Source organism: Calliphora vicina, chromosome 4 (assembly GCF_958450345.1).
Source record: "Calliphora vicina chromosome 4, idCalVici1.1, whole genome shotgun sequence".
Taxonomy (NCBI): Eukaryota; Metazoa; Arthropoda; class Insecta; order Diptera; family Calliphoridae; genus Calliphora; species Calliphora vicina.
The window spans coordinates 42,577,633-42,603,325 of record NC_088783.1 but is presented as its reverse complement, the minus strand read 5'-3'; the positions used below and the strand labels follow the sequence as shown (position 1 = coordinate 42,603,325).

At 32.3% G+C, this 25,693-nt stretch overlaps 3 protein-coding genes and 1 pseudogene across 3 annotated transcripts; all 4 read right to left on the bottom strand.

Moving 5' to 3' along the window:
- Window positions 1–2,603: 2,603 nt before the first annotated feature.
- LOC135958021 (vitellogenin-1-like) lies at window positions 2,604–3,992 on the bottom strand. Its single transcript, XM_065508886.1, has 3 exons — window positions 3,729–3,992; window positions 3,412–3,668; window positions 2,604–3,355 (listed from the first exon to the last, which is right to left on the bottom strand). The coding sequence occupies exons 1-3, from the start codon at window positions 3,949–3,951 to the stop codon at window positions 2,678–2,680; spliced, it is 1,158 nt and encodes a 385-aa protein (XP_065364958.1). The 5' UTR covers window positions 3,952–3,992; the 3' UTR covers window positions 2,604–2,677.
- Window positions 3,993–12,496: 8,504 nt separating this feature from the next.
- On the bottom strand, window positions 12,497–13,848 carry LOC135957521 (vitellogenin-1-like). Its single transcript, XM_065508288.1, has 3 exons — window positions 13,586–13,848; window positions 13,260–13,516; window positions 12,497–13,202 (listed from the first exon to the last, which is right to left on the bottom strand). The coding sequence occupies exons 1-3, from the start codon at window positions 13,806–13,808 to the stop codon at window positions 12,525–12,527; spliced, it is 1,158 nt and encodes a 385-aa protein (XP_065364360.1). The 5' UTR covers window positions 13,809–13,848; the 3' UTR covers window positions 12,497–12,524.
- Window positions 13,849–18,132: 4,284 nt separating this feature from the next.
- Window positions 18,133–19,428, bottom strand: LOC135957522 (vitellogenin-1-like; annotated as a pseudogene).
- Window positions 19,429–23,083: 3,655 nt separating this feature from the next.
- LOC135957661 (vitellogenin-1-like) lies at window positions 23,084–24,500 on the bottom strand. Its single transcript, XM_065508444.1, has 3 exons — window positions 24,220–24,500; window positions 23,911–24,167; window positions 23,084–23,842 (listed from the first exon to the last, which is right to left on the bottom strand). The coding sequence occupies exons 1-3, from the start codon at window positions 24,452–24,454 to the stop codon at window positions 23,174–23,176; spliced, it is 1,161 nt and encodes a 386-aa protein (XP_065364516.1). The 5' UTR covers window positions 24,455–24,500; the 3' UTR covers window positions 23,084–23,173.
- Window positions 24,501–25,693: the final 1,193 nt, after the last annotated feature.

Here is a 25,693-nt window from a genome sequence, read left to right as displayed (position 1 = left end):
AGAAATTTCAAATTGTATTTAATTCTATAATTGAATTTCAGAAATTTCCATTTATATTTCAGAAATTTCTAAATGAATTTCAGAAGCTTTCACTTGTATTTCAGAAACATTCAATTGTATTTCAGAAAATTCTAATAACAATAACAATGGAAATTTCTGAAATAGAAATTTCTAAAAAACAATGGGAAATTCTGAAATACAATTAGAAATTTTTTAAGTATAAATTAAAAATTGGACATTTCTGAAACACAATTGGAAAATTCTGAAAAACAATTAGAAAATTCTGCAATATAATTGGAAATTTTACAAAACTACATCTATATTAACCCCTTGAGGACCAAGGCTTTAAATCGTTGAAAAAGTTATATTTTTTATGAAATATTGAAAATAAGGACTTCAGGAAGTTATTTACAAAATTTTAACTTTGTGGAGGACCTGTAAGGTACCGAAAGGGACCTGCAAATATCCGAAAGGAATCTGGTACCGTTGGGTCGGCATCAGCCAAAAGATAGAAAAACTCATATATTTTTGTTTACATTTTATTAATATATTGATTAATTATGTAACTTTTATAAAATATTCAATTACAAGTCTATTTTATGGTATTTTACGAAACAGTATTTTCTGTCATTTCAACATAAATTAACACCACAATGAGAACATGAAATAATTCACCGTTATTCTGGGTAATCGACTTTGCCAATAGACAAAAAAAAATATATTATTCCAAAGATGATAGTGTACTTCAAAGTACTTTTGGGCAAAAAGAGTCGAAATATGTTTTGTTTTCATTTTGTAAGCTTATTATTGTTATGGTACTTATAAGTACCGACAAAGGGTTAAAGCATTGCTCACATAAAATCCGATTGCACTGTAGACGCTTTTTACAAAAAAACTAGTGGCAAGATTTTTGTTTTCTTTTGCCATGACTTTCTAAACAAACCAAGCGTTATTCTGACAAGCTATTTGTAGTTGCGGTCTTAAGAATGTTCCGTTTGTAACGTCTACAACTATGACTTCGGAATTCAGCCAATTGAAAAATATAGGGCTATCGTCAAAGCTAAAATAAAAACAAGTCGGGCTTGACCGACCATACTAATACTCTACACTAAGTAAAAGAGCAAAAACATTTTTCTTTTAAAATTTCAATAATTTATATTTTTGAGTGATTTTCGGAAGTGGGCCTAATATGGGAGCTATGACCAATTATGGACCGATCACCATGAAATTAGGTCGTGTGATTTATATCTATATTAAAGGTAACTATGCTGAATTTTGTGTGTATACCAACATTTTTAAGCGATTTATGCACGTTAAAGTGATTTTCGGAAGCAGGTCTATATGGGAGCTATGACTAATTATGGACCGATCGTAACAAAATTTGGTGACATGAATTTTGTATATATAAAACTTATTTGGAGCGGAATTTGTGGAGATACATTTATAAATTAAACATTTATGACCGATAAAGTCCAATTTCGGAAGGACATTTTTATGGGGGCTAGGTGAAAAAATGGACCGATTTCATCCAGTTTAAATAGGCTTCGTCCTTGGGCCGAAAAAATTATATGTACCGAATTTGATCGAAATATCTTCAAAATTGCGACCTGTACTCTGCGCACAAGGTTTACATGGACAGCCAGCCAGCCGACCAGACGGACGGACGGACATCGCTTAGTCGATTGGTATACTTTAAGGTGGGTATTAGACTAATATTTTTGGGCGTTACAAACATCTGCATAAACGCATAATACCCTACCCACTATGGTGGTGTAGGGTATAAAAAATGGAAGCGCTATTATCGACAATAAAAAAATTTTATCCGCTGGCAATAAATATGCAGCACAGATGGACCGAAAAGTTGTGCAAAAGTTAATGGGTACCATCAAGTCAAAAACTCGAATTTTTATTAAAAATAAAGATATTTAAATAGTTATTTGAATATTCATAATTGCTAATAAATAAGATTAAATTTATGCTTGAACATTATGAATTCGCATTTTCTTTTATGTAGATATTAAGCTTAAGTGCGACCGGATTTTAAGTGAACAATACTTTATTAAAAAATATTCAAAAAGTATCATAAAAATAAAGAAAAAATAACATAAAGTCCTTTGTGGATTCAAACTTAAACATGACGATATAAGCCAAATTTCATGTTAGGTTCATTATTATAAAACTTTAAAAATGTACAGAAAATTCACCATTCAGTCATTCTTTTATTTGTTAAATTTAATTTTCTAAGTTCATTATTAATAAAAACTTTAAAATATACCATTAGAAGAAATAAAAGGGTATCTTTTTTGGTACCATTACAAGGAAAAAAGTTCCATTAACCCCCTGTCCTTGTTTCTCGCTTTTATCAATTTTAATATTACAAAAGCACAATTATAAAAAGTAAAGTAACTTGCCGTTATGCCCCTTGAATTCGAAAGGGTCCTAATAAGGTTGGAATTGCTGGAATTCCTCCAACTTTCTGTGATGAAATTAAATTATTTACTGAGGAACAAACTTATCTAAATGTATTGCTTATTATTTTTCTCCCGTTTTTTCTTTATTTTTATCTTTATTGGTATCTTGAATCTTTAGAATACTCCTTTTAATTTGCAATATATAATATATAGAGATATCTTTATTTAATATGCATATTTAATAAATTTATATAAAAGATAATTAATTACTTTGCTGCTTGACACAAGTTCAAACACTGACTTGGCACTGCAGGCCGACCATTATTATTCTGCCCATATGGTTCATCGGCATTGACAGCCGAAAAGTAATTACCCTTCAAATCACGAGGAACAGCATAACCCATTGGAAATGCAGGGCCATTACAAAAGCCATCATTCAATTTGGTCAACGAAGTGCAACGTACGCCCAGGAAATTCTCCTCATTGCCGGGATAGACTGACTCAGTGAAATATTCAAAAGCTCGACCATGGGAGCAACCAAACTGATTGCAACCCGGCTTAATAGGAGCCAAACCCCCGGCATAGTAATCCACATCACCAACAGGATTTGCTTTACCCAACACACCGGGATTTGTGTGCAAAATATCGATGAAATCAGCATCGCCACGCTGCAAGCCGGATAAAGATTCACCCTCGTTAAAACACGGATTGGCTGGATCCAAACCAGTGATGCGTGACATATTTAGGCCGGTATAATTGGTAAGATAACGGCCAGTATAACCCACAATATGTGCTCCTAGACTATGGCCTATTAAATGGATGTTTTCAATCGGTACTTGTTTAAGTAATTTCTGGAGAGCTTTAGCCATTTGGCGACCAACTTCTTCGGTATTATAAGCTGACCAGGTGTATAGAGTATCAATGGAATCGGAAGAATTTAGGGCCTTAAAAAATTATAAAAAAATTATCTCTCAATTTATGAGTATTTTCAAAAAATTACCAAGAAATTATAATCTCCTCTACAAAGGAAAGCATTTGCCATATCGGTCACATAGGACCTTTCCGAACTTGCCATCCAACCGGTGACAAATATAGCCACCTTTTTGTTAACATCAAAGTCAGGACTTTGTAAAATATCCTCGGCCTTGCTTAAAGAGAAACTCAATTCTTTGCAGGGCGTTCGTAGACGAAAAGACATTGCATCCATATTGGGTGTTATGCGAGGATTAATAGTATCAGCAGCCAAGTACAAAGAACCTTTAAAAGGATATTAAATATTTGTTTACTTATACAATATCATTTTAAAGTTGAACTTACACAATCGATTTAATGTCTGAGCTATAGCCCTCTCGGGCAAACCAATTAATATTTGATTGGAAACATTAAACAACTCTTGGGGTGTTGGTATTATTTTGGGAATTTCTACGCCAAGTCCTTCAATAATGGTGCCAAAAGAATCCAATAAATCGGAAGTTTCCCCTTGGGCATTACTGCATTGAGCCAGAAACCAAAAAACTATTATAGAATACAACAACTTCATTTTCAATTCGGAAATCAAATAAAACGCTTAACTTGACTGATCCGATGTGCAACTGCTTGGTATCTCTTACTGTTAGGCTTATATATTAAGAAAATCCCATAAATAATTATTTATGGAATGAAGTGAAGTAATTAGATTACATGTTACGTAAACAAAATATTTATTCTAAAGATATGGCATATATAGGTAATTGTACAGAATACACAGAAGGAAAAATCTGCTAAAGAAAAATCTGAAATTTACACAATATCTTGTCTAAAGATATTGCTTACTAAAGCCATCAACGTTTGGTTTACCATTTAACAATTAACTATGTCGTTTTTCATCAGTGTATCAATGGATATGATTTATGAATAGCTATTCCTCATTCTGTAAAGAGTAGAGATAAACCAATAGTTATAGTAAAATATGCAACTCTAATTGAAAAGGAAAACCCACAATTTACATTAATTTAAAATTTAATTTTTTTAGGCGTCGCGACGTTTATCGTTGCTGTAAAATTTAATTGACCCAAAAAGAGATTTTGCAATTTTTATCTTTTACGATTTTGTGACAATTCAGATCATTTCTTCTTTTTTTAGCTGACCCATATATGGTTCATAGCCCTCTTAATTTGGACATCTTGGGGTTCTGAAAATTAACAATGTTCATGATCGAATAACTTTATACAGATTCGTCAAACTGACGTTTACAAAATTGGTGTATCAGCTCTACTACATCATCTGTGACTTTAGAACGCATTGTCCGACTTTAACTAATGTGGTATCGTCTGGAAGGTTTTAAACTTATTTTATAAAATGTAATTACCTCATATTCGTATTCTTATCATCACGAATAGAGGTCAAAGGCTTTTTACAATACTACAAAATTTTTGAGTTATAGTCCATTTTGGTTCCCTTGTAAATTCCATAATTCAACCTTCAATGATTAATCCAAGCAAACCATTTATTATGCCTTTATATATTTAAAAGCCACCAATTTTAGCCTAAATTCAGAACCCAATTTGTAATTTTCAACATTACAATTTCCATCTTCAATAACCGACTTTGGCGGAAATAACTGTTGCAATATCGAGCACAAGTATCAGCTTAACCAGCCCCATTTTCAAAGACGTATAGTCCAATTAAACACCAAATATCGATTTTTATATGAAAAATCTAAAATCACTCATAGATCGTTAATAAGAGCTCCTAGACGAAAAAGGACAATAATCTGTGATCACTCATATTTCCCACCAAATATCGACTTTTATATGAAAATTCTAAAATCACTTGTAGATCGTTAATAAGAGGTCCTAGACGAAAAAGGGATATAATCTGTAATCACTCATATTTCCCACCAAATATCGATTTTTATATGAAAAATCTAAAATCACTTGTAGATCGTTAATAAGAGGTCCTAGACGAAAAACGGCAATAATCTGTGATCACTCATATTTCCCACCACATATCGATTTTTATAGGAAAAATCTAAAATCTATTGTAGATCGTTAGTAAGAGGTCCTAGAGAAATGGGACAATAATCTGTGATCACTCATATTTCCCACCAAATATCGATTTTTATATGAAAATCACTCCTAGATCGTTAACAAGAGGTCCTAGACGAAAAAGGGCAATAATCTGTGTTCACTCATATTTCCCACCATATATCGATTTTTATATGAAAAATCTAAAATCAGTCATAGATCGTTAATAAGAAGTCCTAGACGAAAAAGAGCGATAATTTATGATCACTCATATTTCCCACCAAATATCGATTTTTATATGAAAAATCTAAAATCTATTGTAGATCGTTAGTAAGAGGTCCTAGAGGAAATGGGACAATATTCTGTAATCACTCATATTTCCCACCAAATATCGATTTTTATATGAAAATTTAAAATCACTCATAGATCGTTAATAAGAGGTCCTAGACGAAAAACGGCAATAATCTGTGATCACTCATATTTCCCACCAAATATCGATTTTTATATGAAAAATCTAAAATCACTCATAGAGCGTTAATAAGAGGTCCTAGACGAAAAAGAGCGATAATCTGTGATCACTCATATTTCCCACCAAATATCGATTTTTATACAAAAATTAAAAATCACTCATATTTCGTTAATAAGAGATCCTAGACGAAAAAGGGCAATAATCTGTGATCACTCATATTTCCCACCAAATATCGATTTTTATATGAAAATCTAAAATCACTCATAGATCGTTAATAAGAGGTCCTCGACGAAAAAGGGCAATAATCTGTGATCACTCATATTTCCCACCAAATATCGATTTTATATATATATGAAAATCTAAAATCACTCATAGATCGTTAATAAGAGGTCGTAGATGAAAAAGGGCAATAATCTGTGATCACTCATATTTCCCACCAAATATCGATTTTATATGAAAAATCTAAAATCACTCATATTTCGTTAATAAGAGGTCCTAGACGAAAAAGGGCAATAATCTGTGATCACTTATATTTCCCACCAAATATCGATTTTTATATGAAAATCTAAAATCACTCATAGATCGTTAATAAGAGGTCCTAGACGAAAAAGGGCAATAATCTGTGATCACTTATATTTCCCACCAAATATCGATTTTTATATGAAAATCACTCCTAGATCGTTAACAAGAGGTCCTAGACGAAAAAGGGCAATAATCTGTGTTCACTCATATTTCCCACCATATATCGATTTTTATATGAAAAATCTAAAATCAGTCATAGATCGTTAATAAGAAGTCCTAGACGAAAGAGAGCGATAATTTATGATCACTCATATTTCCCACCAAATATCGATTTTTATATGAAAAATCTAAAATCTATTGTAGATCGTTAGTAAGAGGTCCTAGAGGAAATGGGACAATATTCTGTAATCACTCATATTTCCCACCAAATATCGATTTTTATATGAAAATTTAAAATCACTCATAGATCGTTAATAAGAGGTCCTAGACGAAAAACGGCAATAATCTGTGATCACTCATATTTCCCACCAAATATCGACTTTTATATGAAAAATCTAAAATCACTCATATTTCGTTAATAAGAGGTCCTAGACGAAAAAGGGCAATAATCTGTGATCACTCATATTTCCCACCAAATATCGATTTTTATATGAAAATCTAAAATCACTCATAGATCGTTAATAAGAGGTCCTCGACGAAAAAGGGCAATAATCTGTGATCACTCATATTTCCCACCAAATATCGATTTTTATATGAAAATCTAAAATCACTCATAGATCGTTAATAAGAGGTCCTAGACGAAAAAGGGCAATAATCTGTGATCACTCATATTTCCCACCAAATATCGATTTTTATATGAAAATCTAAAATCACTCATAGATCGTTAATAAGAGGTCCTAGACGAAAAAGGGCAATAATCTGTGATCACTCATATTTCCCACCACATATCGATTTTTATAGGAAAAATCTAAAATCTATTGTAGATCGTTAGTAAGAGGTCGTAGAGAAATGGGACAATAATCTGTGATCACTCATATTTCCCACCAAATATCGATTTTTATATGAAAATCACTCCTAGATCGTTAACAAGAGGTCCTAGACGAAAAAGGGCAATAATCTGTGATCACTCATATTTCCCACCATATATCGATTTTTATATGAAAAATCTAAAATCAGTCATAGATCGTTAATAAGAAGTCCTAGACGAAAAAGAGCGATAATTTATGATCACTCATATTTCCCACCAAATATCGATTTTTATATGAAAAATCTAAAATCTATTGTAGATCGTTAGTAAGAGGTCCTAGAGGAAATGGGACAATATTCTGTAATCACTCATATTTCCCAACAAATATCGATTTTTATATGAAAATTTAAAATCACTCATAGATCGTTAATAAGAGGTCCTAGACGAAAAAGAGCGATAATCTGTGATCACTCATATTTCCCACCAAATATCGATTTTTATACAAAAATTAAAAATCACTCATATTTCGTTAATAAGAGATCCTAGACGAAAAAGGGCAATAATCTGTGATCACTCATATTTCCCACCAAATATCGATTTTTATATGAAAATCTAAAATCACTCATAGATCGTTAATAAGAGGTCCTCGACGAAAAAGGGCAATAATCTGTGATCACTCTATTTCCCACCAAATATCGATTTTATATATATATGAAAATCTAAAATCACTCATAGATCGTTAATAAGAGGTCGTAGATGAAAAAGGGCAATAATCTGTGATCACTCATATTTCCCACCAAATATCGATTTTATATGAAAAATCTAAAATCACTCATATTTCGTTAATAAGAGGTCCTAGACGAAAAAGGGCAATAATCTGTGATCACTTATATTTCCCACCAAATATCGATTTTATATGAAAAATCTAAAATCACTCATATTTCGTTAATAAGAGGTCCTCGACGAAAAAGGGCAATAATCTGTGATCACTCATATTTCCCACCAAATATCGATTTTTATATGAAAATCTAAAATCACTCATAGATCGTTAATAAGAGGTCCTAGACGAAAAAGGGCAATAATCTGTGATCACTCATATTTCCCACCAAATATCGATTTTTATATGAAAATCTAAAATCACTCATAGATCGTTAATAAGAGGTCCTAGACGAAAAAGGGCAATAATCTGTGATCACTCATATTTCCCACCACATATCGATTTTTATAGGAAAAATCTAAAATCTATTGTAGATCGTTAGTAAGAGGTCCTAGAGAAATGGGACAATAATCTGTGATCACTCATATTTCCCACCAAATATCGATTTTTATATGAAAATCACTCCTAGATCGTTAACAAGAGGTCCTAGACGAAAAAGGGCAATAATCTGTGATCACTCATATTTCCCACCATATATCGATTTTTATATGAAAAATCTAAAATCAGTCATAGATCGTTAATAAGAAGTCCTAGACGAAAAAGAGCGATAATTTATGATCACTCATATTTCCCACCAAATATCGATTTTTATATGAAAAATCTAAAATCTATTGTAGATCGTTAGTAAGAGGTCCTAGAGGAAATGGGACAATATTCTGTAATCACTCATATTTCCCAACAAATATCGATTTTTATATGAAAATTTAAAATCACTCATAGATCGTTAATAAGAGGTCCTAGACGAAAAAGAGCGATAATCTGTGATCACTCATATTTCCCACCAAATATCGATTTTTATACAAAAATTAAAAATCACTCATATTTCGTTAATAAGAGATCCTAGACGAAAAAGGGCAATAATCTGTGATCACTCATATTTCCCACCAAATATCGATTTTTATATGAAAATCTAAAATCACTCATAGATCGTTAATAAGAGGTCCTCGACGAAAAAGGGCAATAATCTGTGATCACTCTATTTCCCACCAAATATCGATTTTATATATATATGAAAATCTAAAATCACTCATAGATCGTTAATAAGAGGTCGTAGATGAAAAAGGGCAATAATCTGTGATCACTCATATTTCCCACCAAATATCGATTTTATATGAAAAATCTAAAATCACTCATATTTCGTTAATAAGAGGTCCTAGACGAAAAAGGGCAATAATCTGTGATCACTTATATTTCCCACCAAATATCGATTTTATATGAAAAATCTAAAATCACTCATATTTCGTTAATAAGAGGTCCTAGACGAAAAAGGGCAATAATCTGTGATCACTCATATTTCCCACCAAATATCGATTTTTATATGAAAAATCTAAAATCACTCATAGATCGTTAATAAGAGGTCCTAGACGAAAAAGGGCAATAATCTGTGATCACTCATATTTCCCACCAAATATCGATTTTTATATGAAAATCTAAAATCACTCATAGATGGTTAATAAGAGGTCCTAGACGAAAAAGGGCAATAATCTGTGATCACTCATATTTCCCACCACATATCGATTTTTATAGGAAAAATCTAAAATCTATTGTAGATCGTTAGTAAGAGGTCCTAGAGGAAATGGGACAATATTCTGTAATCACTCATATTTCCCACCAAATATCGATTTTTATATGAAAATTTAAAATCACTCATAGATCGTTAATAAGAGGTCCTAGACGAAAAACGGCAATAATCTGTGATCACTCATATTTCCCACCAAATATCGATTTTTATATGAAAAATCTAAAATCACTCATAGAGCGTTAATAAGAGGTCCTAGACGAAAAAGAGCGATAATCTGTGATCACTCATATTTCCCACCAAATATCGATTTTTATACAAAAATTAAAAATCACTCATATTTCGTTAATAAGAGATCCTAGACGAAAAAGGGCAATAATCTGTGATCACTCATATTTCCCACCAAATATCGATTTTTATATGAAAATCTAAAATCACTCATAGATCGTTAATAAGAGGTCCTCGACGAAAAAGGGCAATAATCTGTGATCACTCATATTTCCCACCAAATATCGATTTTATATATATATGAAAATCTAAAATCACTCATAGATCGTTAATAAGAGGTCGTAGATGAAAAAGGGCAATAATCTGTGATCACTCATATTTCCCACCAAATATCGATTTTATATGAAAAATCTAAAATCACTCATATTTCGTTAATAAGAGGTCCTAGACGAAAAAGGGCAATAATCTGTGATCACTTATATTTCCCACCAAATATCGATTTTTATATGAAAATCTAAAATCACTCATAGATCGTTAATAAGAGGTCCTAGACGAAAAAGGGCAATAATCTGTGATCACTCATATTTCCCACCATATATCGATTTTTATATGAAAAATCTAAAATCAGTCATAGATCGTTAATAAGAAGTCCTAGACGAAAAAGAGCGATAATTTATGATCACTCATATTTCCCACCAAATATCGATTTTTATATGAAAAATCTAAAATCACTCATATTTCGTTAATAAGAGGTCCTAGACGAAAAAGGGCAATAATCTGTGATCACTTATATTTCCCACCAAATATCGATTTTTATATGAAAATCACTCCTAGATCGTTAACAAGAGGTCCTAGACGAAAAAGGGCAATAATCTGTGTTCACTCATATTTCCCACCAAATATCGATTTTTATATGAAAATCACTCCTAGATCGTTAACAAGAGGTCCTAGACGAAAAAGGGCAATAATCTGTGTTCACTCATATTTCCCACCATATATCGATTTTTATATGAAAAATCTAAAATCAGTCATAGATCGTTAATAAGAAGTCCTAGACGAAAAAGAGCGATAATTTATGATCACTCATATTTCCCACCAAATATCGATTTTTATATGAAAAATCTAAAATCTATTGTAGATCGTTAGTAAGAGGTCCTAGAGGAAATGGGACAATATTCTGTAATCACTCATATTTCCCACCAAATATCGATTTTTATATGAAAATTTAAAATCACTCATAGATCGTTAATAAGAGGTCCTAGACGAAAAACGGCAATAATCTGTGATCACTCATATTTCCCACCAAATATCGACTTTTATATGAAAAATCTAAAATCACTCATATTTCGTTAATAAGAGGTCCTAGACGAAAAAGGGCAATAATCTGTGATCACTTATATTTCCCACCAAATATCGATTTTTATATGAAAATCTAAAATCACTCATAGATCGTTAATAAGAGGTCCTAGACGAAAAAGGGCAATAATCTGTGATCACTCATATTTCCCACCAAATATCGATTTTTATATGAAAATCTAAAATCACTCATAGATCGTTAATAAGAGGTCCTAGACGAAAAAGGGCAATAATCTGTGATCACTCATATTTCCCACCAAATATCGATTTTTATATGAAAATTTAAAATCACTCATAGATCGTTAATCAGAGGTCCTAGACGAAAAAGGGCAATAATCTGTGATCACTCATATTTCCCACCAAATATCGACTTTTATATGAAAAATCTAAAATCACTCATATTTCGTTAATAAGAGGTCCTAGACGAAAAAGGGCAATAATCTGTGATCACTTATATTTCCCACCAAATATCGATTTTTATATGAAAATCTAAAATCACTCATAGATCGTTAATAAGAGGTCCTAGACGAAAAAGGGCAATAATCTGTGATCACTCATATTTCCCACCAAATATCGATTTTTATATGAAAATCTAAAATCACTCATAGATCGTTAATAAGAGGTCCTAGACGAAAAAGGGCAATAATCTGTGATCACCCATATTTCCCAATAAATATCGATTTTTATATGAAAAGTCTAAAATCATTTGCAGATCCATAAAAAGATGTTCTAGAGGAAAAAATTCAATAATCTGTGATCACTAATTTGTATATGAAAAATCACTCATAGAGCGTTATTAACTGAAAAGAGTTAATTTTCAGCATCAAAACAATATTTCAATTTCGTTCCTCTTAATTTAAAAAGTACCATTGGTAACATTACAAGGAAAAAAATCCATTAATCCCCTATCTTTGCTTCTTGCCTTTGCTAAGTCCATTTATTTTAATATTAGAAAAGTTCTATTATAAAAAGTGCCAACTTTCCGTTTTCCCTCTTGAATACCCACCTTGATTGAATCTTCAGAATACTCCTTTAATTTGCAATGTATAATATATAGAGATATCTTTATTTAATATGCATATTTAATAAATTTATATAAAAGATAATTAATTACTTTCCTGATAGACATAAGTTCAAACACTGACTTGGCACTGCAGGCCGACCATTATTATTCTGTCCATATGGTTCCTCGGCATTGACAGCCGAAAAGTAATTACCCTTCAAATCACGAGGAACAGCATAACCCATTGGAAATGCAGGGCCATTACAAAAGCCATCATTCAATTTGGTCAACGAAGTGCAACGTACGCCCAGGAAATTCTCCTCATTGCCGGGATAGACAGACTCAATAAAGAATTTATAAGCACGACTATGAGAACAAACTAATTTGCTGCAACCTGGCTTAATAGGAGCCAAACCTCCGGCATAGTAATCCAAATCACCAACAGGATTTGCTTTACCCAACACACCGGGATTTGAGTGCAAAATATCGATGAAATCAGCATCGCCACGCTGCAAGCCGGATAAAGATTCACCCTCGTTAAAACACGGATTGGCGGGATCCAAACCAGTAATGCGTGTCATATTTAAGCCGGTATAATTGGTAAGATAACGACCAGTGTAACCCACAATATGTGCTCCTAGACTATGGCCTATTAAATGGATGTTTTCAATCGGTACTTGCTTAAGTAGTTTCTGAAGAGCTTTAGCCATTTGGCGACCAACTTCTTCGGTATTATAAGCTGACCAGGTGTATAGAGTATCAATGGAATCGGAAGAATTTAAAGCCTTAAACAATTTTCAAAAAAATTATGTCACAATTTATGAGTATTTTCAAAAAATTACCAAGAAATTATAATCTCCTCTACAAAGGAAAGCATTTGCCATATCGGTCACATAGTACTCATCCGAACTTGCCATCCAACCGGTGACAAATATAGCCACCTTTTTGTTAACATCAAAGTCAGGACTTTGTAAAATATCCTCGGCCTTGCTTAAGGAGAAACTCAATTCTTTGCAGGGGGTTCGTAGACGAAAAGACATTGTATCCATATTGGGTGTTATGCGAGGATTAATAGTATCAGCAGCCAAGTACAAAGAACCTTTAAAAGGATATTAAATATTTATAACATTTGTTTACTTATACATCATCATTTTAAAGTTGAACTTACACAATCGATTTAATGTCTGAGCTATAGCCCTCTCGGGCAAACCAATTAAGATTTGATTGGAAACATTAAACAACTCTTGGGGTGTTGGTATTATTTTGGGAATTTCTACGCCAAGTCCTTCAATAATGGTGCCAAAAGAATCCAATAAATCGGAAGCTTCCCCTTGGGCATTACTGCTTTGTGCCAGAAACCAAAAAACTATTATAGAATAAAACAACTTCATTTTCAATTCGGAAATCAAATAAAACGCTTAACTTGACTGATCCGATGGGCAACTGCTTGGTATCTCTTACTGTTAGGCTTATATATTAAGAAAATCCCATAAATAATTATTTGCAATTTGTGTCTTGGAATGAAGTGAAGTAATTAGATTACATGTTACGTAAACTAAATATTTATTCTAGAGATATGGCATATATAGCTAATTATATAGAATACACAGAAGGAAAAATCTGAAATTTACACAATATCTTTACCCATTGCTCATTTAAGCCATCAACATTAAATGACAGTTAACTATGTCGTTTTTCATCAGTCTATCAATAGATAAGATTTATGAATGACGATTCCTCATTCTGTAAAGAGTAGAGATAAACCAATAGTTACAGTAAAATATGCAACTCTAATTGAAAAGGAAAACCCACAATTTAAATTAATTTAAAATTGAATTTTTTCAGTCTTCGCGACGTTGTACTCAAATTATTCAAAATTTTATTTACCCAAAAAGAGATTTTGCAATTTGTATCCTTTACGATTTTGTTAAAATTCATATTAATTCGCCCACTTAATTTGGATATCTTTTATTTCCCACTAAATATAGATTTTTGTATGAAAAATCTAAAATCACTTGTAGATCGTCAATAAATGGTATTAGAGGATAAGGGACGATAATCTCTGATCACTTTTATTTCCCACCAAATATCGATTTTTATATGGAAAATCTAAAATCACTCATATCTCGTTAATAAGAGGTCCTAGACGAAAAAGGGACATAATCTGTGATCACTCATATTTCCCACCAAATATCGATTTTAATATGAAAAATTAAAATCGCTGATAGAGCGTTAATAAGAGATTATAGACGAAAAAGAGCAATAATCTGTGATCACTAAAATTTCCCACCAAATATCGATTTTTATATGAAAAATCGAAAATCACTTGTAGATCGTCAATAAGAGGTCCTAGACAAAAAAAAGGCAATAATCTGTGATCACTCAAATTTAACACCAAATATCGATTTTTATATGAAAAATATAAAATCACTTGTAGATCATTAATAAGAGGTCCTAGACGAAAGAGGACAATAATCTGTGATCACTCATATTTCCCACCAAATATCGATTTTTATATGAAAAATCTAAAATCACTCATAGATCGTTAATAAGAGGTCCATAGACCACTTGTAGATCGTTAATAAGAGGTCCTAGAGGAATTAGACAATAATATGTTACTCATATTTCCCACCAAATACTGATTTTTATATGCTAAATCTAAAATCACTCATAAAAAACTAATAAGAGGTCCTAGAGGAAATGGGACAATAATCTGAGATCACCCTTATATCCCAACAAATATCGATTTTTATATGAAAAATCTAAAACCATTCATAGATCGGTAATAAGAGATCCTAGAGGAAAAAATACAATAATCTGTAATCACTTATATTTCACACCAAATATCGATTTTTATATGAAAAAACTAAAATCGCTCAAAGATCGTCAATAGCAGGTCCTAGAGGAAGTAGACAATAATGTGTTGTCACTCCTTTTTCCCGCCAAATATCGATTTTTATGTGAAAAAACTAAAATCTCTTGTAGAGTGGTATAAGTGGTCCTTTTATAAGTGGTCCTACAGGAAATGGGACAATAATCTGCCATCACTAACATTTTCACCAAATATCGATTTTTATATGAAAAATCTAAAATCACTCATAGAGCGATAGAGCGAAAAAGTACAATCTGTGATCACTCATATTTCCCACCAAATATCGATTTTTGTATGAAAAATCTAAAATCTATTGTAGATCGTTAGTAAGAGGACCTAGAGGAAATGGGACAATATTCTGTGATCACTCATATTTCCCACCAAATATCGATTTTTATATGAAAAATCTGAAATCACTCAAAGATCGTTAATAAGAGGTCCTATACGAAAAAAAGCAATAATCTGTGATCACTCATATTTCCCACCAAATATCGATTTTTATATGAAAAATTTAAAATCACTTGTATATCATTAATAAGAACAAGTAAGAGTGCTATATTCGGCTGTGCCGAATCTTATATACCCTTCACCAAATTATACTTCAAAATTTTAAATATTTTTAGGTAAACAAAATTTAATTTTTTTTCCAGTTGTTTTTTGAATTATTTGAAAAAAAAAATTTTTCGATTGTTATTTTAAATTTAATTATTTTTTTTTTTAAATTTTAAATTTTTTTTTTTTTTTAAATTTAAATTTTTTTTTTTTAAAATTTAAAAAATTTTTTTTTTGTTTTTTAAATTTTTTTTTTTTTTAAAAAAAAAATTCGGGTTCAAAATTTTTTTTCCCGATTTTGACCCATTGTAGGTCCAACTTACTATATTCTTATATACGTCGTTGCAAATGTCTTTGAAATATCTATCATTAGATATCCATATTGTCTATATTAATGTCTTAGTAATCCAGATATAGGTAAAAAATAGGTCAAAAATAGAGGTTGTCTTGGTTTTTTCCTCATATCTCAGCCATTTGTGGACCGATTTTGCTGATTTTAAATAGCAAAATTCTCGAAAGCATGTCTGACCGAATTATTGAAGATTTGGATCCCGAAGATATCTGGGGTCTTCAGAAAACTGATTTCAACAGACAGACAGACGGACAGACAGACAGACAGACAGACAGACGGACATGGCTTAATCGACTCCGCTATCTATAAGGATCCAGAATATATATACTTTATAGGGTCGGAAATGAAAAATGTAGAAATTACAAACGGAATGACAAACTTATATATACCCTTCTCACGAAGCTGAAGGGTATAAAAATAGCAGAAAAAGTAATATAATCTGTGATCACTCATATATATAAGAAAAGTCTAAATTCACTCATATCTTTAATTTCCTACAAATATCGATGGAAAATCTAAAATCGCTCATAGATCGTTAATAAGAGGTCCTAGGGTAAAAACGACAATAATCAGTGATCATTCCTATTTCCCTCCAAATATCAATTTTTTTGAAAAATCTAAAAATATCACAGATCGTTAATAAGAAATCCCTATGAATGTTTGGCTTCATCGCCATTATTTTTAAATATTGTTCAATAATGCATTGTTCTCTCAAGTAATGATCCATTTTTTATAAAAAAACTGGCTGCAGTCAAACTTACTTTTTCTAGTAGGGAACACTTTACGGAGCGGAGTCGATTTAGCAACTGCCGTCTGTCCGATTGTTGAAATCATCTTTCGGAATTACTTACGAACATTCACATAATACATCAACATATCTCTCTTATTTTCCTACTTTACCCATCAATGGGTCGTAAAAGCATCAGCATGTTGATTTCTCAGTTTCTAAATATACTTTTCCAAATATATAATTAATAGGTCTAAATGAAAAAAAATCCTATCGAATTGATGACTGATTTTCAAAGTAAATTTGGATAATTTACATATTTAAACTTGCCCTCGACATGACCAAAGTTTTTACTAGGATAATAATAATTCAATTTTAACACATACATTTTATACAGAAAAAAGTTTCAACATAAATATTATGATTTGATTTCAATTCATAACATTTATATATAGTTTCTTAAATATTAAGATTTTGTTCATATTTTATGTTTTCAATTTAAATCTAGAAGGCTTGAAAGATATAATTTCAATTTCATTTATATTTTTTCAGCTACAAAATGAGCAAATATGCGAAAAATATATTACATTTGCTTAATGTTTATGGATATTTTATTATGTTTAATGATATTTTTTTAAGTTACAGATTTTGTTGATTCATCTTAAAATATTGGCCAATATATGGCTATTATTTGTTTATTATTAATTAAAGTGATTTTCGGAAGCTGGTCTATATGGGAGGTATGACTAATTATGGACCGATCGTAACAAAATTTGGTGACATGAATTTTGTGTATATAAAACTTATTTGGAGCGCAATTTGTGGAGATACATTTATAAATTAAACATTTATGACCGATAAAGTCCAATTTCGGAAGGACATTTGTATAGGGGCTTGGTGAAATAATGGACCGATTTTAGCCAGTTTCAATAGGCTTGGTCCTTGGGTCGAAAAAATAATATGTACCCAATTTGATCGAAATATCTTCAAAATTGCGACCTGTACTCTACGCACAAGGTTTACATGGACAGCCAGCCAGCCGACCAGACGGACGGACGGACGGACATCGTTTAATCGACTTAGAAAGTGATTCTAAGTCGATCGGTATACTTTAAGGTGGGTGTTAGACTAATATTTTTGGGCGTTACAAACATCTGCGTATAAAAATTACAATAAATTTAAAAATCATATTAATCATTAATTCTAATATAAAATTTATTAGTTTTTTCATCCACACACCTGCACACACTGACTTGGCACTGCAGGCCGTCCATTACAATTCTGTCCATAAGGTTTCTCACCATTAACGGACAAGAAGTAATTACACAGCAAAACCCATTGGATATTCGGGACCATTACAAAAACCGCTTTTCACATCCATCAGCGAAGTGCAACGCACACCCAGAAAGTTCTGCTCATTACCGGGAAAAATCGTTTCAGTGAGATATTCATAAGCACGCAAATGAGAGCAAGGAAACATTTTACAGCCGGGCTTAATAGGATCCAAACCTTCGGTATAAAAATCGCAATCCCCAATAGGATTTTCTTTGCCCAAAACACCGGGATTTGTGTGAATAATATCGACGAACTCAGCATCACCCCGCTGCAAGCCAGCTAAGCATTCACCCTCATTAAAGCAGGGTTTGGCGGGGTCTAAGCCAGTAACACGTGAAATACTCATGCCAGTATAATTGGTAAAGTAACGAGCACCATAGCCCACAATATGGGATCCTAAACTGTGACCAATTAAATAGATTTTTTCTGCAGGTACTACTTCAGATAGTTTCGCAAGAGCTTTGCCAAAACGGCGACCAACTTCTTCGGTATTAAAGGCCGACCAAGTGTATAAAGTTTGAATGGAATCGGAAGAATTTAATGCCTGAAAACACTCTACTCAGTTATACATACATATATGTTATTTTACACATATATTCTGAAAAACTTACCAGAAAATTATAATCTCCTCTACAATTAAAAGCATTGGCCATCTCAAAGACATAATCCGCTTCCGAACTTGAGATCCAACCGGTAACAAATATAGCCACCTTTTTGTTAACATCAAAGTCGGGACTTTCTAAAATATCCTCGGCATTGTTTAAAAGGAAACTTGACTCTTTACAGGGTGTGTGCAAACGTAAACTCATTGAATCGAAATCAGCTGTTATGAGAGGACGATCGATAGTAGAAGCCCTGTACATGTCACCTAAAAAAAAGACATGTACATTTTTAAAAAATCAGCCAAAAATATGTTACATACATATGTATGTATATAAATTTACATACATAATTTACTAATGGTGTCAAATATGAGCGTCTCAGGCAAAGCAAATAAAATTTCCTTTGACGCTGTAAACAAATCTTCAGGTGGTGGTATCACGTTGGGAATTTCCTGGACAACAGATGAACCCAATAAATCAGAAGTTCCAATAGTTGCTGTTCCCAGTGTTAAAAATCCCAGCAGAGCTATTGAATATAATAACTTCATTTTTAATAATGTTGATTAGACTGATTCGTTAAGTAACTGTTTTGTATGACTTATGGTGGGTCTTATATAGTAAGAAAATCCCTTAATTTTTGAAATATTTAAAGAAAATATTAATATTTGGTTATAGATTTCTTACTTAATGCAAAACCGTCACAACTCATTAAATACAATTTCCAAAATATCTCATTATTTTAATACGTTTAAGCCAAATGTTTTGTATAAAAAATGTTCCTAACTCTTATAATTATAAGAATATTAGCAAAATGTCGTTTAAATAATTTTGTTTGGAACATTTTTCAGAAATTTGGAAATGTTTAATTGTGACGTTCTTTTATTAAATGGGTGTGATGAAGTCTGAACATATGGTGTCTGGCTGTTTGTTAAATAGACATACTTTCTGTTTATTTGTTTTTGTTTTAATTCAATTTTTATTTATTTGTTTTCAAAAAATAATTTGTTTTTCTGTTTAATTTCAATGTTTTTTGTTGTCGAGTCGCAACAGAAAAGTTCCAATGGCTTTACTCAGGGCACACTTAGTAAGGTGACTGCATCACTACAACAATACAAAAACAACAGGTACTTTGTTTTTGTTAAAAAGTAGGTGAACTGTCAAAGTTGCCTGTTGTTGTTTTTGCTTTTTTGTTTGTTGTATTTTTCGCCACAACAACCACAAGTAAATTGACAATACAAACTGAATAAAAAAAATAATCAGCTGTTTCATAGCAGTCACCTTTCTAAGTGTGCCCTGGCTTTACTCATAGAGAATGATATTGTATATATAATAGAAACGTGCCTTTAAACAGATTTTTTCTTTATAAAGAGTGTGTCAAAAAAAACTTATATACACTATTAGAGCCAAAACTTATCTTTGGCCCAACAAATTATTCTATTTTTTAATCACGATAGCTTTTAAAAATATTATCTTTTCTAAATCATTAATTTTACCCTATATTGGTCTAACACCCACCTCAAAGTATACCGATCGACTTAGAATCACTTTCTGAGTCGATTAAACGATGTCCGTCCGTCTGGCTGGCTGGTTGGCTGGCTGTCCATATAAACCTTGTGCGCAGAGTACAGGTCGCAATTTTAAAGATATTTCGATAAAATTTGGTACATATAATTTTTTCGGCCCAACGACGAAACTGGCTGAAATCGGTCCATTATTTCACCTAGCCCCCATACAAATGTCCTCTCGAAATTGAACTTTATCGGTCATAAATGTTTAATTTATATATATATATACACAAATTTCGCTCCAAATAAGTTTTATATATACAAAATTCATGTCACCAAATTTTGTTACGATCGGTTCATAATTAGTCATAGCTCCCATATAGACCCGCTTCCGAAAATTACTTTAACGTGCATAAATCGCTTAAAAATGTTGGTATACACACAAAATTCAACATAGTTAACTTTCATATAGATATAAATCACACGACCTAATTTTATGGTGATCGATCCATAATTGGTCATAGCTCCCATATAAGGCCCACTTTCGAAAATCACTCACGAATATATATTATTGATATTTTAAATGAAAAATATTTTTACTCATTTACTTGGTGTAGGGTATATGGTCGGGCTTGACCGACCATACTTTCTTACCTGTTTTCAACTGATATTTCGCAAAATGGACAGCGAAAAAAAGTACGTGAAAAAATAATTAAAACTTTTCAAAAAAATTCGATATGGACTTTCAAAAAATACAAAAGATCTGAAGGTTCATCGTCACACTGTTGTCAAAAGCCTTTAAACAGTATAAGGAAGACTTGAACAGTGAAAGAAAACTTGGATCAGAAAGAAAAAAAGTGCAGATATTAGTAAGGCAAAAGAAGTCGAACAACTCTTTCGAAGTGCACCGAACACTTCTAACAGAAAAGCAGAGCGTAAAGTTAAATGCTCCCTATAAAGAGCTATGAATGGCGTTAAAATTGGTACCTAGAAAGATCCATGATTGAAGCTAAAATTGGTCCCAATAAAGACCTGCGATTGAAGCTAAAATTGTTTCCTATAAAGACCTACGATTGAAGCTAAAATTTGTACCTATAAAGACCTATGATTGAGGCTGAAATTGGTCCCTACAAAGACCTATGATTAAAGCTAAAATTGGTGCCTAGAAAGACCTATGATTGAAGCTAATATTGGTCCCAATAAAGACCTATGATTGAAGGTAAAATTGGTCCCTATAAAGACCTATAATTGAAGCTAAAATTGGTACCTAGAAAGACCTATGATTGGAACTAAAATTTGTCCCAATAAATACCTACGGTAGAAGCTAAAATTGGTCCCAATAAAAACCTATGATTGGAGATAAAATTGGTCCCAATAAAGACCTACGATTGGAGCTAAAAATGGTCCCTATAAAGACCTACGATTGAAGCTAAAATTGGTACCTAGAAAGACCTACGATTGTAGCTAAAATTGGTCCCTATAAAGACCTGTTCAAGGATAATACCGAGCAAAAAAAACAAACAAAATATCCCAAGAAATTTTTTGTGAGACCAGCCATATGCAGTTGTGGCAAAAGAAGCCAATCATTTGTGACATCAGGCACACAAATATGTATTACGGTGTTCATTCATATTTCTGGCCCGATTTGGCATCATGCCACTATGGAAAAAGACTCTTCGAACAAGAATGTAAAAAAAACGGGAGGCAAACTGTCCAGAACTTCGGTCTGTGGAAAGATATTGGATACTCGTAAAGAAAAAAAGAGGGACATGTTCGATTTTAAGCGCAAGTAGGTAACGGAAGAAACTATAATATATTTAATGGGAGGAAATCCTCCCACAGCGCCGATGATAAACTAAACTGACTGCAACTAGATGTACCTATTTATATTCACAGTGCCACATTCTAGAAGCTACATGAATTATCTAACGGACAAAACTAGAAGGTTCCACTTCCACAGCTTTCGGCAGATCTTGTATTTTGCAGGGAAAATACCAGTAATGGGATCAATCGGCTCCTCATCCATCATCGCATCCATTTTGGCGAATTCATCTGCTATAAACTTACCCAGATTTCCATCGTGTCCAGGGACCCATATAAGCGTTATCCTAGAATGAATCGCTATCTCATTTAGGGATACTCGGCATTCCTCGGTTAATCTAGATATCATAAAGATACCCGCTATTCCGTTAACGACAGCCTTGCTATCAATAAATATATCTCCAGATATTCGATAATTTGTTTGGTTGATTGTGAATAAAGTAAAATTTATTTAAAATTTTTTTTAATTTTTATTTTAAAACTTATTGGTTTTGGGGGGGGGATTTCCCTTTTCATTTTTATATTAAAACTTATTGGTTTTGGGGGGGATTTCCCTGGATCCGCGACTGCCCAGGATATATATACTTTTTGGATCCACGACCAACATTTCGGTGTGTTACAAATGGAATGACAAAATTATTATACCCCTCCTCCATCTTTTTTGATGGTGGGTAACAAAGATAAGCAATTATAGAGCATTAGTTTTTGTTGAATGAAAATTGAAAATAAATTAGAATACAGCTTAATGTTTTCTTGAGTTCTTCGTGGCCCCTGGAATGTTTATAAAGACCCCTAAAGAGCCGCGGAGAACTATTTGCTATACAGTTATTAGAGGTCAATTGATCATATCGAAAACATAATTGGCATAAGAATATTTAAATGAAAAGAATAAAAAAATAATTAATTTTTATATGCACACATTTATCCATTTAATATTTACATAATATTTACATAAGTTTAACAAATTTACATAAAATTCGTTTCGTATATTCAATTGCACTCTGGCACACACTCACTTGGCACAGCAGCCCGACCATTATTATTCTGTCCATAAGGTTCTTCGGCATTAGCAGACAACACATAGTTACCCCTCAAATCATAAGGAACAGCATAGCCCATTGGATATTCAGAGCCCGTACAATAGCCATTTTTCAATTTGCTCAACGAAGTGCAACGCACACCCAGGAAATTATCCTCATTGCCGGGATAAACAGATTCAGTGAAATATTCATAAGCTCGACCATGGGAGCAACCAAATCTTGTGCAACCTGGCTTAATGGGAGCCATACCATCGACAAAGAAATCAACATCACCAACAGGATTTTCTTTGCCCAAAACACCGGGATTTGTGTGAATAACATCAATGAAGGCGGCATCGCCACGCTGCAAGCCGGATAAAGATTCACCCTCGTTAAAGCAGGGATTGGCAGGATCTAAACCAGTGATGCGTGAGACTTTCAAGCCAGTATAACTGGTAAAGTAACGGCCGGCATAGCCCACAATATGGGATCCCAAACTATGGCCAATTAAATGAATATTTTCTGCTGGTACTTGTTCGGCTAGTTTGGCAAGAGCTATGGCCAATTGGCGACCAACTTCTTCGGTATTAAAGGCAGACCAAGTGTATAAGGTATCAATGGAATCGGAAGAATTTAGGGCCTTAAAAAATAAATACAAAATAATATACACAGAATTTCTTACATTATCAAACATTTTTAAAAATTTACCAAGAAATTATAATCTCCTCTACAATTAAAAGCATTTGCCATATCGCTGACATAACCAGCATCCGAACCTGACATCCAACCGGTAACAAATATAGCCACCTTTTTGTTAACATCAAAGTCAGAACTTTCTAAAATCTCCTCGGCTTGGTTTAAGGGGAATATCAATTCTTCGCAGGGTGTACGCAAACGTAAAGACATTGTATCCATATTGGGTGTTACGCGAGGATTAATAGTATCAGCAGCCAAGTACACAGAACCTTAAAATATACATTAGATAAAACAGTAACCAAAAATGTTTCTTGAACTTACAAACTTGATTAATGGTCTTAAACACGGCCGTCTCGGGTAAACCAAACAAAACCTGCTTGGAAGCCTTAAACAATTCTTGGGGTGTGAGTAAAACATTGGGAATCTCCTTGCCAATACCCTTTACAATAGTGTTAAATGAACTGAATACATTGGAAGCTCCAAAAGAAGCTCTTCCCTGAACACTGCAGCCCTCGATCAAAAACCACAGCACAACTATAGAATATAAGAACTTCATGTTTAATTCGGCGATAAAACACTTGACTTGAGGCTGCCAACTGCAACTGTTTGATATCTGTTATCGTGGGTGGGACTTATATAGTAAGAAAAACCTTGAATAAATATTTGTAATTTGTGTCTTAGAATAAAGGAGAATATTTAATTAGATCATTAAGTAAAGACATTAGCTATTATATCAATATTTTATCAATACTATGTATAAACTATTTGTAATGCATTTATATCTATTTGATATAGTTTAAATGTAAACTGTAGACAATATTTACGGATGACTATGCATTACTTTTGAAATAATGAAGTTAAAACAATAGATATATTGAAAATGTGCACCTTTAGGCACTATTTGTATTTTCTTTGCGCGACTTTAAGTCTGCATTTATTTTTGCGTCATTCAATACAATAGAAATACAGTTTTCAAATTAACCAGTTTTTTAAAACTAAATAAAACTCCTCAAGTGACGTTTATTTTATGACGGAAAAAATAAAACTCCTCAAATGAGTTGTTTTTATGACGGCTTTTAAAAACTCTTTTTTTAAGAGTTTCATGAGAACTATTATTTTTAGTTGACAAATAACTGTTAACTGTGGAGTTAAGATAATTTTTTTAATATCACCATAGATTCTGAAAGATCACGTCAATAAGAATCTATTGGTATATAACATCCGATGACTATAACATAGTTAGAGAGTTTTTGATTTCAAATTGTCTGTATAATTTCTGTTATTTACTGTCCCTGGTTACAACAGATTTTGGAAGCTGGGGAGAAAACGCAACGTTCAGTCTCTCTCTTACAGAAGATAAGATTTTTGTATTGTAAGTTCCAAGTAGGAATCAGGTTTGTGAATGTCTTGTTCTGTTTTAATTATAGCCTTTGTTTACAATATTTCCTTACACTATTGCTTCTCAGAAGTGCTTCAAATAAAGCATTTCTCGTACTTGTCAAGTTTGTACTTGCCCTTAATACTTACAATTAATATAAATAAACTTACCAACTATTTGTTAGTATCTGCTAATTAATTAATAATAAACTTCATCATTATTATTTTATTTAGAGAGAAGAAATCGATAAAGATGGCAACTGTTTTGTTTTAGAAATGACTGACTATCAACTGCAGCAATCAATTGTTTTTATATTCTTATATTTATTTATTAAAATGTATGATAAAATAACTATTTAGGTAGGCTGTTTGATAATTTTCAAAACTTAAAAAGCCCAATAGACAAGGATTCAAAAAA